At 46.4% G+C, this 14,956-nt stretch overlaps 1 protein-coding gene across 1 annotated transcript in view; it reads right to left on the bottom strand.

Annotated features, from left to right (window-relative positions):
• SLC24A3 (solute carrier family 24 member 3) overlaps positions 1-13,170 on the bottom strand; it is a 471,543-nt gene extending 458,373 nt beyond the window's left edge. The window contains exon 1 of the mRNA XM_004433710.3: positions 12,710-13,170. Coding sequence (XP_004433767.2) covers positions 12,710-13,166 — 457 coding nt within the window. The 5' untranslated portion in view covers positions 13,167-13,170. The remainder of the gene's footprint in view (positions 1-12,709) is intronic.
• Between the last annotated feature and the right edge of the window lie 1,786 nt (positions 13,171-14,956).

Below are 14,956 nucleotides of genomic sequence, written 5' to 3'. Positions count from 1 at the left end.
AATCAGAGGATACGATGTAATAGTTAAGACCTTGGATCTGGAATTAGATAGCCTGAGTTTACATCCTACTTGGCCACATAGAAACTTTGTGAGCTTGAGCAAGTTACTTAAACTCTTGTGTCTTATTTTTCTTTGCATGTAAAATGGAGACAATACTGGTACCTCCTCCATCAAATGTTTCAGGGATTACAGGAGTCAATACAGATAAAGCACTTAGAAAAGTGCCTCAAGCATGCTAAGTGTTCAGTGTATGTCACTTGTCATAACACCAAGAAAAATATTGCGATTTTTAATAATATTATTATGCAGACATTAAAAATTATTTTTAAGTTTGATGCCATGGAGAAATGTTTATGATAAGTTAAAAAGCAGAATCCACCAATTCTGCACAATCTCTTCCAAAAAATAGAAAAGAATACTTCCCAATTCTTTTTACGGGGCCAGCAAAACCAGACAAAGATAGCACAAGAAAAGAAACTACGACCAATACTCTGGGTGATCATAGACGCAGAAGTTCTCAACAAAATATGACCAATTCAAATCCAGGAAAATACCAAATGAAAAACACACCATGATCAAGTGGGGCTTACCCAGGGTATGCAAGGCTGATTCCATATTCAAAACTCAATCCATGTAATCCACCATATTAACTGTCCAAAGAAGAAAAACCATGGGATCGTATCAATTGATGCAGAAAAGGCATCTAACAAACTGCAGTATCCACCTCTGATAAAAATTCTCAGCAAACTAGCAGTACGTGAAAACTTTCTCAACTTCCTCAACTGATAAAGGACATCTACGAAAACCTTCAGCAAACATCATATTTAATAGTAAGGGACTGAAGGCTTTCCCCCTAAGATCAGGGATAAGGCAAGGATGTCCACTCAAACTCAACACTGTACTGCAAGTCTTAGCCAGTGCAATAAGGCAAGAAAAAGAAATGAAAAACCCTAGATCTGAATGTTTACAGCAGCTCTATTCATAATTACCAAAACTAAAAACAAACCAAATGTTCTTCAACAGGTAAATGGATAAACAAGCTGTTGCACATCTGTATAAGGAATACTACTTAGCCATATAAAGGAATGAACTACTGATACATGCAATGACTTAGATGAATCTGAGAGGCATTACACTGATTCAAAGAAGCCAGTGTCAAAAGATTACATACCATAGGATTCCATTTGTATGACATTCTCAAAAAGACAAAACTATAGTGACAGAGAACAGATCAGGAGTTAGAGAAGAGGGAGGGTGTGACAACAAAGGAATAGTTTGAGGAAGTTTTGGGGGGCTGATATTTCTGTTATGTATCCCAATTGTCAGTCAATTTTACTATATGCTAATTTAAAATTTTATTTAAGAGGAATCCAAGACATTATATAAGGTATGATATCAATTTTGAAATATACAAGGGAGGAAATATACCACAATGCTGGAAAATACTGGAATCGACCTGTCCTCATGCCCAGATTTATTGAAAGTAAGTGCAATGAGTTTTCTTTCTGCACATACCCCAACAAACACTTGTGATTTCAAACAACCAAACCATGAAATCCCACTCAGAGGGTCATTACCACCAGGTTTTCAAAGTCTGGGTTAAGATCCCAGGAAACTTTTCTTTCTTTGGAAGTGATGTTCAGATCATAGCCCACAATTGCAACACCAGAGATTTAAGAAAAAAGTGGAAATCTTGTAAGCTCAAAGACTCCTAATCAGAAAAATTAACGGGCATTCATTTTCAAAACTACCATTCTAATAGTTATATGAGGTGACTACCCAGGTAAAAGGTGAACCGATGATATCAACTCTCTCCTAAAGCAAGCTAAGAGTGTCCTAAGAACCAGTATTTCTGAATAAACAAATCTCTTGTTTGCTACAAGAAGTAGCTCACCCTGAAATTCCCTAGTTTTCCCCATTTAGTGACCACACTGCATGCCAAATAATTCCCAGCAAGATTCCAGCACTTCAGAAACATTTCAGAATTTGAAATAATCTCACCAAGAGTCTGTTTGCATTAAATGTATTTCTAACTTTAACTTTCTGCTGTTTTTTCCTTAAGTATTTACTAAGCACGGAGTCAGAGAACTGGGTTCTGGCCCCACTTCAAATTCTCTTTCCCATCAGTTTCCTCAAACATAAAATCAGATGTTAATATACAATGGTCCCAGGGCCAGACCGGTGGTGTAGTGATGAAGTGCGTGCTCCGCTTCGGCAGCCGGGGGTTCACAGGTTCAGATACCAGGCACAGACCTACGCACCGCTTATCAAGCCATGCTGTGGCGGCGTCCCACATATAAAGTAGAAGAAGATGGGCACAGATGTTAGCCCAGGGCCAGTCTTCCTCAGCAAATAGAGGAGGATTAGCAACAGATGTTAGCTCAGGGCTAATCTTCCTCACAAAAGAAAAAAAAAAAAAAGACAATGGTCCCTAAGACCTCCTCCATCTCAATGCTCTAGGAGACGAATAACGGTGAAAGTAACATTGCAAGAAGCACGGCTAAACTGCTTGAATGAGCAAAAGACTTGAATAAACTATTTTCACTAAGCATTCATTCAGAAATATTGTGCAAATGACAGAAGAAATTATTCATCAAAGAAACTGCTAACCAGCCATGCATAGCCTCTATCTGGCACTTAGCTCAAGTTACCATACCTGAAAGTAAAAAAACTGCAATGACTGAGAAAACTCCCTATGTCCTAATCTCACTAACATAGACTGACCTTATGCTCATTTCCCCGCCCCCAACTATCAAGTAGTCTTTTATGTAGAGTAATGTTATTGGTGGAATTTCCCTTAATTCTCAAAGTTATAATTTTTAATTAATTTTACTTTTGGAATAGGTGATAGGAGTTACTTGACTGTTCCTTTTACACCAAAAGGTACATGGGGTGTGCTTGGTTATAAAAGGCCACACATGTTATCCTCGTGATGTTGGATCCATCCCATGTTTTGACTGTGGTAGTTATAGGAACTACACAGGTGACAAAATTGTACAGAACTTAATACACACACATGCACACACACATACACACGAGAACAAATGTGGGGAAATCTAAATAAGGTTTGTGGATTGATCAATGTCACTACCTTGGTTATGATATGATACCAGAGTTTTGCAAAATATTACCATCAGAAGAAACTGGGGAAAATGTACAAGGAATCTCTGTATTATTTCTTATAACTGCATGTGAATCTACAACTACCTCAATAAAAACTTCAATTAAAAAAAAGGAGATGGGGGCCGGCCCAGTGGTGTAGCGGTTAAGTTCACACACTCCACGTCAGTGACCTGGGGTTTGCGGGCTCGGATCCCAGGCACAAACCTACACATCACTTATCAAGCCATGCTGTGGCAGGCATCCCACATATAAAGTAGAGGAAGATGGGCACAGACGTTAGCCCAGGGCCAATCTTCCTCACACACACACACAAAAGGTATGGTGAAAACTATGCCTTCCCCATACTTCTGACCATTAGCCCTCCCAGGAGGCAACAACTCTTACCAGTTTCCTGGGTACAGAAGTTAAAAGAGAGAAAGGAGGAAGGCAGGAAGGGAGGGAGGAAGAGAGGGAGGAGAACTTAAATAACTTGGGATGGTCCTGCAATGTATCAAAATAAATTGTTCAGCTCTTTCGTTCTCAGTTGTTCTTGAGACAACTCCTTCAGTCCAGGAGAGTGCTTCTGCTGAATCAATGCCCCTCCACCCCAGCCTCCTTTCCCAATGGATTCCCAGAAGTAACCAGGTCTTTTCCCTCAGGACAGGACACTGGGTGACCTTTTCCTGGGAAATCTGACCACTCCCTGATAAAGATCTAAAACTAGAGTCATGCAGCACTGCCCAGTGACATGGCCGAGTCAGGGCCCCTTACAGAGACACAACCAACAGACCCTTCTCCTTGCAGTTTCCAATCATCTTTTTAATGGCCTCACTTAAATATGAGTAGATGCCAAGGATCACCTGACATTCGAAGAAAGCACATAATATGAAAAACAAAACAAAAAATAGACAACAGCAACTTGGAGAAACAGAGTCCATTCAAAGAAAAGGAAATTTGAAAGACACTATTAATAAACTCAGGGATAGAAAAGATGATACTGTATTGATGAAGCAGAACAGGATGCTACTAAAAATAACTTCCAGAAGCAAAAAGAGCTCTTGGAAATTAAAAATATGACAGCAGAAATTAAAGGCTCAGTAAAAGAACTGGAAGACACGGGTATGAAAATCTACAGAAATTAGAGCAAAAGGATGAGAAGTAATAGGAGAGAAGAGATAAGAAAATCAGATCAATCCAGGAAGTCAAACACCCAAATAATAGACAATCCAGAAGGAGAGAGAACTCAGGATGGAGCATCCTAAGACGAGTTCCCAGATCTAAAGGACATAAGCTTTCAGACTAGAAGAACCAGGTGAGTCGCCAGAAAAATGCATGAAAACAGAGTCACACCAGTCATGTAATTGTGATACGACTGAACATGAGGAGTGAAGCAAAGAGCACACATGGTCTTAGAGGGAAAGAGCAGGTTTCATACAAAAAAATTAAAAACTAGGAGAGTATCAGACTTCTCAGAGGTGACACCAGAAGCTAGAAGACAACAGAGCAATGCCTTCAAAATTCTGAGAAAAATGTGTTCTAACTGAAATTCTTGACTCAGCCTAACTGTCTTCTAAGCGTGGGGGTAGAATGAATATATTTTCAAACACACAGCATCTCAAACCTGTTTTGTTATTTCCATCCCCATCTAGAGTGTGTGATCCCCAAAAAATGTGTACCACAAATGAAGGAATAAACCAAGAGAGACACATACACAGGTTTCAGGAAACAGGGTTTTCAATGTGAGGAGAGCTGGGAAAAAAAAAACCACGCAGGATGAAGCTGAAGGGAGATCTCAAGATGTCAGCGGGACGGCAGACTTAATGAGCAACCTGTCCAGACTAGAACAGGCCAGAAGAATCTGGTAAACACTTCTTCAAAAAGAGTACTGGGTAGAATTTCTAACGGCACTATACATATGAAGAGCAGATGAAGGCAAGAGGAGGAAACGCTAGGCTTCCATTAGTGGTAAAGGCTTAGAAAACTAAACAGACAAGTATTAATTTATGCTCAGGACAGAAAAATTAAGCCCAGGGTATTTCACAGCTCAGCTACAAAGAGCAATGACATGGCTGTGATAAGGTAAATACTGACCACTGATCTAACCCAGCGGTGCCCAGTCTTGGCTGCTCATTGGAGCCATCTGTCTCACTTAAAAAAAATCCCAATGCCCAGGCTACACCCTGGAACATTACATCAACAAGTCCCGGGGTCGGACCCAGACAGGAGTAAGGTTTCAAGTTCCCCAGTGATTACAATGTGCAGAGAAGATTGAGGCCCATGGAGCTAACCAAAGATACAATTTTCACCCTCATGTATACTACTCACAGATCTCTATCTGCATCAACTGCTTATAAACTTGACTTTCAACAGTCAGCTATATTCCATCTATATGTCCTACCAGTAATCAAAGTCAAAATGTCCAAAAATGAGTGTTTCACGTTCTTTCTTAAAAGTGGTGCTACTGACTTCCTGACGTCAACCTGTGGCACCCCCTTTCTCCTGGTCGCCCATGCCCCTCCTCACCCACTCTGTCCTTATGTCCAAGTCCTTCTCAAGAAATCCGCTTGTTACTTTCTGTCCTCCCCAGGTTCAGATTCCATGGCATTTCACTGAGTTTCACAGTGAGAATGACTTTTGCTAAGGTCAAACAACACAGAAGCACAAAGGAAAAAAGGAAGAGAAAAACACAAAGTTGCAAATGTGAAATTCCTCCAAACTAGGTCACAGATATGCTTACTTTATCTGTTCACCCTCTCCTAGAAACAAAGAGTGACTGACAAACAAGGAATAATGGCTAGACTTCATGATTTAATTAAGCAACTTGTACTGGTTTGGACAGCTCCAAAAATGATCAAGGCCTTTCCCCTCAAACTCCCACCTATCTAAACTCTAGAGTTTAAAGGGTCATCACCAACATGCTCCAAGGTCACAGATGGGTCCAGGTAAAATGAGTTTCTATCCAAGTCTCAAATATCCATGCATTGCCATTCTAATCCCACCTCTCCCCTTTCTACACATCGATCTCATTAAAAGGCCAATTTACATCCTCACCTGCAGTAAAAGAGAAGAGCTGTCTCTCTTGCACCTTTACCAATACTTGATATTATCACGTTTTCATTTTTACCAATCTGATGCTGAAAAACAGTATTTCATCATTTTTAAATTTAGATTTCCCTGATTACTCTTAATGCTAAGGATTTTTACCTGTGACTAATATTTGGCCGTTTGCAACTGCTTTTTTGTGAACTGTCTGCCCATACCTTTTGCCCATTTTTCTATGAGTTTGCCTTTTTGTCCCCCAGTCTTTACGAACCTAACTCCTTTTGTTTTCCAGGTTCCAGCCTCCCCTGACCACCAACACCTCCTCCATGCCATGCTGTACCACTCACTCATATCTCTTATAATTCTTGAAAATTAGTTGTTCAATGCCTCTCTTCCCACTAAAGTCTGAGCACCATGAGGACAATACTGTGAGTATCCATCTCAGACACCACTGTCACCCCAGCAACTAGCAAAAAGCCTGCCGCGTATTTACTGAATGAACAAACGAAGGTCCCCGTGTCCTATACCAGTTGGGTCAGGCAGGAACTCACTCAAGGGGCGCCACTGAAGAGAGTTTCATAAGGGACCATTTACAAAGGTGAGGGCAGAATTGGGGAAACAAATGAGGGATGGTGAAGTCCCGAGGGCTTGCAATAATGGGGAACAACACCACCCCCAGGGATGAGGATGAGGAGCAGGTGGACCCCACGAGACCTGTAGCCATAGGAGAGTCTGGAAGACGTCATCCAAGTCTGAGAAATTATGACTCAATTAAAACCGCCTGGGGGCCGGCCCTGTGGCTTGGTGGTTAGGTGAGCGCGCTCCACTGCTGGCGGCCCGGGTTCGGATCCCGGGCTCGCACCGACGCGCTGCTTCTCCGGCCATGCTGAGGCCGCGTCCCACATACAGCAACTGGAAGGATGTGCAGCTATGACACACAACTATCTACTGGGGCTTTGGGGGGAAAAAATAAATAAAAATAAAATCTTTAAAAAAAAAAAAAAAAAAACCGCCTGGAAGGAGCCCATCACCACTTCACTCATAGAAAACCTTCTTCCACTCGAATTCTTAATACTTCAAATTCTCAAATCCTACAAGATAACACCATGTTTGAAACTACTGCAAATGATAAACAAAAATCATTGCCAAATAAGCTCTCCAAAAACTGAAGGCAGGAAAAGACCAAAAAAACTCAAATTCCCCTCCTGGCAGTACCACGCATTTGCTATGCAACTTCCGGGACGTTTTCTGAACTCCCCATATCTCAGTTTTCCCATTATAACAGTCTGTGTACTATTATTCCCCAAAAAAACTTATTTTGTTCAAGGAAAAGAAATCTCCTTAAAGAAAAATAGAGTTGCCAAAATCCTCTCCTATCAGCCAACTTCCACCAGACCTTGGAATTCTCAGCAAATGGCTGGTTTTGCGATTCTTTTGGCTTTGCCAACCCTCCGGGGTAAAAAAAAATTTCCCACAAGGATTCGAGGCTTGCAAGTGGAGGAAGAAATCTTTGAGAAAAATCTGGGTTGATGAGCAGCTAAGAAAAGCCAGGAGGAAAGACACACATCTATATATGTTTAGGCAGAAAATAGAAAAAGTTGAAAAGCAATGTGTTTCTAAAATACTGCTTCTATGAAAGCAACCTTCTGTTACTCCTCTACTCCCCAGTTGACTGAAAAAGGCAGTGTGATTCCCATTTCTATTCACGTCCTCCTAGAAGGCAGCGGCACGTAGCTCTGACACCGGCGGGCTTGGGTTCAAATTCTCTCACTTAATGAAGTGGCACTGGGCAAGACACTCACCTTTCTGCAGCTCAGTGTTAGCCCACAAAAAATGAGTAACAAGATGGAATTTGCTAGATTGGGGGCAGAATTATAAACCATGAAAATAAAGTGTGTGCCAGCCAGTGGGCTCCTGATACACGGTAGTTAGTTTTTATCACAGGCACTGTCGTCCAGAAACCAAAAGAGCTCTTGACTTAGCCAATATCTTGTGAGCATCTACTATGGGCAAGGTGAGGATGCGACAAAGGTGAGGGACGTTCATAGGGTCCCTGATCTCCTGGAGCTTGGAATCTGGCAAAGAGGAGACGCTTCTCAAATCATAACTAAACAAATACTAAATCGCCAGCTGTGATAAATGCTATCAGGGGAAAACAAATGTGTTCAGAGAACAAAATGGGAGACCTAGTGTCATCAGGGAGTTCTTGGGCCCAGAAGTGAAGGATGAAGGGTTAAATAGCTGCACTAGTGACAGTGGGACCAGTACGTGCTAGAGGTCTGGGGCCAGAAGAAGTGTCACCTTTTGAGAAGAAAGGCCAGAGTGGTAAAACATGGAAAGGGCCACAGAGAGGCAACAAAGCTGGAGAATCTGGGAAGGCCTCCCTGTAAGCGACACGAGGGATCGAAAGGTCGTAGTCATAGTCCTCTAAGAATGGGAAGCCACAAAGCTCAAGATGGGTTCTCAGATCTGCAACTGAAATTTGCTGCTCAGATCTCCACTGCAGCCCTCTTTTCAAATACCACCACTGGACCCCACACCAGCTAAGGTGAGCTGCAATGTTTTCATGATTGGAAGGTATTTCAGAAATTACATGTGTGCATGTGAGTGTGTACACATACATATACACATATGTTCATTTATATACACACACACACCACTGTATATATATATATATAGATATACACATTCCAAGCATATACAGCTATGCCATTTACCACCTTGGGAAATGTCTACAATCACTCCTAAGTTATTATCCCTTTGGATCCCTGGTTTTCCAAAGAAGGCCACAATATCTCCCATCGCACGTGCTCTCTTTACAATGAACCCTGACACTCCTCCATTGAGTAAATGGTATCATCTATGCCCCTTCTCCTTGAACGTGGGCTGACAACTGTCACTGCCCTAACCAAGAGAAAATAGTGGAAGTGATACCACACGACTTCTGAAGTAAGACATAAAAATGCCGTGTACTTCCACCTTGTTCTCTTGGAACCCAGCTGCCATGCTCTGAGGAAGCTCAAACCAAGGCAGATGGAGAAGCCATATGGAGAGGCCACTGGTAGGTGTTCTGGTTGACAGGCCAGCCGAGGGTCCAGCCAACAGCTGGCATCAACTCGAGACATGGGAGTGATGTTGCCTCCATCACTGAAGATGACTCCAGACCCAGCTGTCAAGTCACCCAGCCTTTCAGTTTTTCCAGCTGAGGCCCCAGACATAACAGAGCAGAGAAAAGCCATCCCCACTATGCCCTGTCCAAATCCAGGAGCAAAAAAATAAAATGGTTGTTTTACACTACTGAGTTTTGTGATGATCTGTTATGCCGCAATACTAACTGGAACACAAAGCAGCTCAAAGTTTATACATACAATTTTTCTTATTCACTATTCAACCCCCTATGAGCCTTCTAAAGGGGATGTCTATAATTACTCCTGAGTTAGAACTCCTGGGCTTCATCCACATCACTTCTGGAAAAAGATGACCAAGTTCCTTACTTCAAAGAAAAATCAAACACTTTTAAGCCACTATGTATGCATGTAATGGATTACTTTTGTATCTAAAACATACAAAAGTAATCCATTCTCACTGCAAAAAATACAAGAAAACTCTTGTTAGCAAATCTCACACCTTATTTCAATTGGCTTTGAAAACAGAGATCAAAAATGAGATTTTCATCAGCAACAACTAAATAGAGCAACGAGGGCTCTTCCTCCTCCACAGCTGGAGGCTCAACATCTGCAAAGACTGTCTGCAGATTAAATACGGCAATGCATAAGAAGGGCACTTAGCACAGCGCCTGCCACTGGGGAGCCCACCCAAGTCTAGTTGTTACTATTGCTTTTGTTGTTGTGAGAATTAACATTTCCTTGATTCCAGCACTAACCCTTCCTGATCTAAATTTAACACTTGTGTCCCATCTTAGCAGAAAATACTCTATACTGAGTTTGGTTAGACATCAAGAAAGGGATCTCAGATTCCATATGATTAGAAATGTTATATAACATTATATAACGTAATTACCACACATCTCTATTTTGGTTTAGTAAAAGAACTGTCCTTTTTGTAAAAAAAAAGAAAAATCAATATGTGTTAGAAAACAGGCTTCTGAGAAGTTACCCTTAATCACTGTATGGCTATCAAGGTGAATAAATAAAAACATTACCTTTGATCATTACGAAGCTACCCCCAGGTTATATAAATATTATAAAGCTACACCCAGAAGGTGGCATGAATACCAGGGAACAGAGGTGGGATCGAAGAGCCAGGTCACCTCTGGTTGGTTTTTTCCTCTACTCCTCAATTGCTGGGTGACCTTAAGCGAATCATTAAGCCTAAGTCGCAGCATCTTTTAAAGAGGCTACATTTCAAACTTTTTATCTGTACTGAAAGGACCCTTGAGTAGAGGAGCCCCCAGGTTTCCAGCATAAAATCACTATTCAATGCTTAAGGTTGCTGAATGACAACCCCCACCCCCAGCAAAATAATCATTTGCAGATTCATGCACATTAACTAACATCCTAATAATTATCTTGAAAAATCTGTATCTTGTTACAAAATATTGCTGTGCATCACGTAATAAAATTATCAACATTTAGTGGAAGGAAGGTGATTCGAGGTAGAATTACAGCTGGCATGCCATATGGGGGGAAATAAATGGAGGCTGGATGGCACGCCCGTAACACTGTTGGCTTTCCACTGTCATCTTCAGTTGCCAAGGTGGGAGTCTTCTTTAAGATCTACATTCATGGGAGGGGTGGAGAGGGAGTGAGAGGGAGGAAGAGAATATGAATGGAAGGAAGGAGACAGAGAGCTCATGGGAAGGCGTGGAGGAAAGGGCTGTGCTACGGAACTAAATCTGAGTCAGCGACACCTGAACAGAAATGTCACCCCTAGGCAAACTATTTCAAAATGCCATTCTAATCACCAGGATTCAAGTTTGCAGAGTGTCTGATACTCCCTCCCCCGGAACATCCCAGCTTCCCCGGGGCCCAGGCAGCCCCCTGCCATTGATGGACTTAACTGTAGGGGTCATATTCTCCACCCAGAAAAATGTCTTTTATATCCTGGAAAGTGGTGGGAACTCTATGACTCATAGAGCCCCAACAGGCAGGAGAAATGGCCCGCACGTAATAGACTTGGAATGGCCCTTTCCAAAGGTGGTATCAAGTACAGACTGGCTTTGCACTCATAAAAATTGGGAAGATTGAAACGGGGTTAATGAAAATCCTCTTTGTGAGAATTGGTCAGTAACTGGTATTTGGCAGGTCTGACTCTGCCCTTGGAGAGAGGTCCCCTTCCTCATGTCAGTTCCCAGTACCAGACAATCTGGGATTCAGGGAGGATGGAGAGAGCCATGGAGTCTCCACGGCTCCACTGAAGACCAGGACGGACTCTCTCATATTACCATATATGATGAAGTCTGTCAAGAGGTCTGCTAAGACCTGAACCAAGACCAACCATCTGCTTTTACCACAAAGCAGGAGACCAGCCAACTGGGGGGAGATCCCTTTTTTTAATTGATGGCACCTTTAAAAATATTTTACCATCACTATCAAAATGTCTTTATTCTACACTTCATAACACCTCGTGTTAGAGTTACATCTATCTTAACACCAAAGCACATACTTGTAACTGCTTTTTCTCACAACCGTTTATATGGCTGTTTTCCCACGAACCGTGCCTTTGAATGGCCGGGACATAAAACCGTTTTACAACTGTTATTCTTCCAAGTCTTTCCTCCGTTTTTTAGGCAGCTGCACCCCAGAGTCCAAACTATTTTCAGTGGACAACTGTTCTGAGCACATTTCTCCACAAGGTCCATTTCGGCTCAAGAAAGGACAAGGATAAAGCTAAGACAAAAGTCGTGGGGTGAAGGGCGGACCCACTGCAGGGCACCGTCAGAGCAGTGTATAGCGGATGGGCGTTCCGCTCCAAATCACTTCTTCCAGAGTTGCAAGTCCACAAAAAGGATCAGTCTTCCTAGTGAGTGGTCAGTTTGAGAGAACAAATCCATTTCTAAACCCTAGCCAGGTGGCCAACACGTTTTTCCTATCCGAAGTTCCCAGCACCTGTTCTGGAAAGGCGGGTATGGCGTTTTCTACCTGGTCCATCCCGCCTGTTCTATATGGAGAACAGTGGACAACTATTTGTTCACCAATCAGCCCCCCTTCAGGCCCTCAACAAGCCAAAGAGTGTACAGGCGGTTACCTGCACAGGTACCGAATCTTACTAAGACAACTTGACTACTAGCCTTGGGGGACTTGTTTAGGGTGTCAGTCCCCACCGTCGCCACCACCAGTCCCTCCAGCTCGTGGGTAAGAGGGGCAGAGCCAACAGGCACAGGTAAGGGTTCCCAGGGCAGCAGGTGCCCCAGCGTGCCGGCCGCTTCTCCACCGCGCGGACCTTGCCTTCAGGGACCCCTCCGCCCGAGCCCCTCCGAGGGGCAGGGGGAGTCCTCGTCCGCGGCACCCCCGCCCGCCCCAGCCTGTTAGCCCCGCGCCCAGCCCGGGGAGCCCCGAGCTGCTGGAGCCGCAGCGCCCACTCTGGGCAGGCAGCGAGCACTCACCATTATGCTCTTGCATGCTCGACAGCGACCAGAGCAGCAGCGCCACCAAGGCCAGGAAGCAGAGCTGGCTCAGCAGAAGGTCCCTCCGGCGGCTCCGGCGACGCTCGCGGTCCTCGTCGTCGGACGACGGCATCCTCGGGCGGCAGGGCAGCGGCACCGGCGGGGGCCCCGGCGGGCGGTGGCCGCTCCTGTCGCGGGCGGCCGCGGCGGGGACGGCGGCGGGAGGCAGCCCTGCGCGCTGCAGCCGCGCGTCCTCGCTGCGCTCCAGCCCGGCCGCCGCCGCCGCCTCCTCTTCCTCTTCCTCGCCGCTGCCGGTCTCCTCGTCTTCGTCCTCGTCGTCGCTATCGCTCAGTCCCTCCTCCCCCTCCTCCTCCTCCTCCTCCTCCTCCGCCTCCTCGCCTCCGGCCCGCGCCGCCGCCTCCCGGCGCTCGGGGTCCCTCTCCTCCTCGCGCGCCATGGCTCCCACGCTCGGCGTCCGCGCTCAGCCTCGGGCGGCGGCGCGGCGGGGGCGGCGGGGGCGGCCGGGAGGCGGGGGCGGCGGCGGCCGAGGAGGAGGAGGAGGAGCGGCGAAGGACCGGCGGGAGGAGGGCCCGCCGCTGGCCAACTCCGCCGGCTAGCGAAGCCACCCCGGGCTGGCTCCGGCCTCGCCGGCTGCAGGAGCGTGTCGCGGGGCCGCCCGCCTACTCCATGGTCCGCGCGCGGGGAGCCGGAGCCGAGCCGGGGCCGGAGCGCGCCGGGAGCATGGAGCGAGCGGGAGCACGGGCAGGCGCAGCTCCCCGAAGCCTGCAGCGGCGCGGCTGCTCGGGCACGGGCGGGGGGCAGTGCCGGGGATGCAGCCCGGCGCTGGCCAGCAGGGCGGAGAGGGGGCGCGTGGGGAGGAGACTGAGCTGGGGAGGGAGCCCCGTGAGCAATCCTTCAATCGTTCCGTGCCAGGGGAAAGGGGGCGGCGCAGGAGGCCCCCTCTCGGGAAACACACGCCGCGGAGAGACGGAGCTCCAGGAAAAAGGATTCACCCGAAACTTTCGGAGAAACCAAGGATCTCTTCAGCCCCCTCCCCACCCTCTGCCCAGACAGAAGGCGCCGGGAGTGCGCTTGGCTGAGCGCGCCCAGCCGCCGGCCTGGCCTCTTCCCGCGGGCCTCCTGGGTTTCCCTCTGCCCCCTTGTGGGGATCCCCCTGCGCGCCAGGCTCAAGACCTGGAACGGGACTCTCCAGAGGCTCTTGGCCCACTACGGGTGGCCGGGCTCACCACTCTAGCCCGGGCTCACACTTCACTGCCGATCGTGCTGGACCAAGCACATTGCTGTGGCTGAGGGAAGAGGGGCAGCTGGCACTGTCCCTAGACGACACGGCCTGAGGGTCCCTGGCCAACCTCAGGAGGAGGCTCCTGGCCTTCTGCAGGGAGCATCAGCCTGCTCTTACCCCTGAGGTCAGAGCCCTGGTTCCCCCATTCCCCTGCTTCCAGTTCTCCTCCTGCCCTCACCTGCTGAAGAGGTTGACTGTCCTAGAACCAGGACGGGCCCACAGCCCTGCAGAAGGTGCTCATTTAGAGAGGACACCTAGTGGTCTCAGGCACACCCACCCCTCCCTCCTCGGCTTCCCTGGCTTCCTTCCTGGTGCCTCCCTAGGGCTGCTGGCTAGGATGGTGGATACAGCCCTAAGGAGGAGATGCCTTTGTGGCAGGGCTGAAAACAAAAGGTCTTGTTCAAAGAGAATCACCTGGAAACCAGGTGTCTGTCTGGGTGACTGTCTCCATGGAATCTGATCGCATCAGGGAATCTAGCTGCAGACATCTAGGGAGGTGAGGAGGAAGGAGGGAGCCTCTGTACAGGTTTCTCCACTCCTAGGTCTGGGAGGACCCACAGTGTCCAAGTGTGTCCCCAACCTGTGGGTGACCTCCTAGCCGACACCCTCCCACATGACCCCCAACGGCATCTGGGGACAACAGGGTCATGGCAGAGGACATAGGAAGCCTTCATAGGTGGCTTACTTTCCACAGAAGGGCTGTTTCACCCAACAAGATTGGAAGACTTTTGCTTCCTGGGCATATCATTCATTTATTCCTGTGCTCAGCTTGACATCTTCCCAGACACACAGAGCACCTTCCCTACAATGCCCGTGTAGTTGGCTGTCCCTCGTACTAAGGGGGATTTAAAAATATGTAAGTTCGTCCAGGCTGGAGTGTGTGTAGAGAATTCTCCGGTCGAATTACCTCCATCAAACATTTGGAGATACAGAAATGAAAGTTC

Source organism: Ceratotherium simum, chromosome 21 (assembly GCF_057802395.1).
Source record: "Ceratotherium simum simum isolate JZ-2026a chromosome 21, ASM5780239v1, whole genome shotgun sequence".
NCBI classification, from domain to species: domain Eukaryota; kingdom Metazoa; phylum Chordata; class Mammalia; order Perissodactyla; family Rhinocerotidae; genus Ceratotherium; species Ceratotherium simum.
The sequence above is the reverse complement of the archived record's forward strand: the minus strand, read 5'-3'. Positions and strand labels throughout refer to the sequence as shown.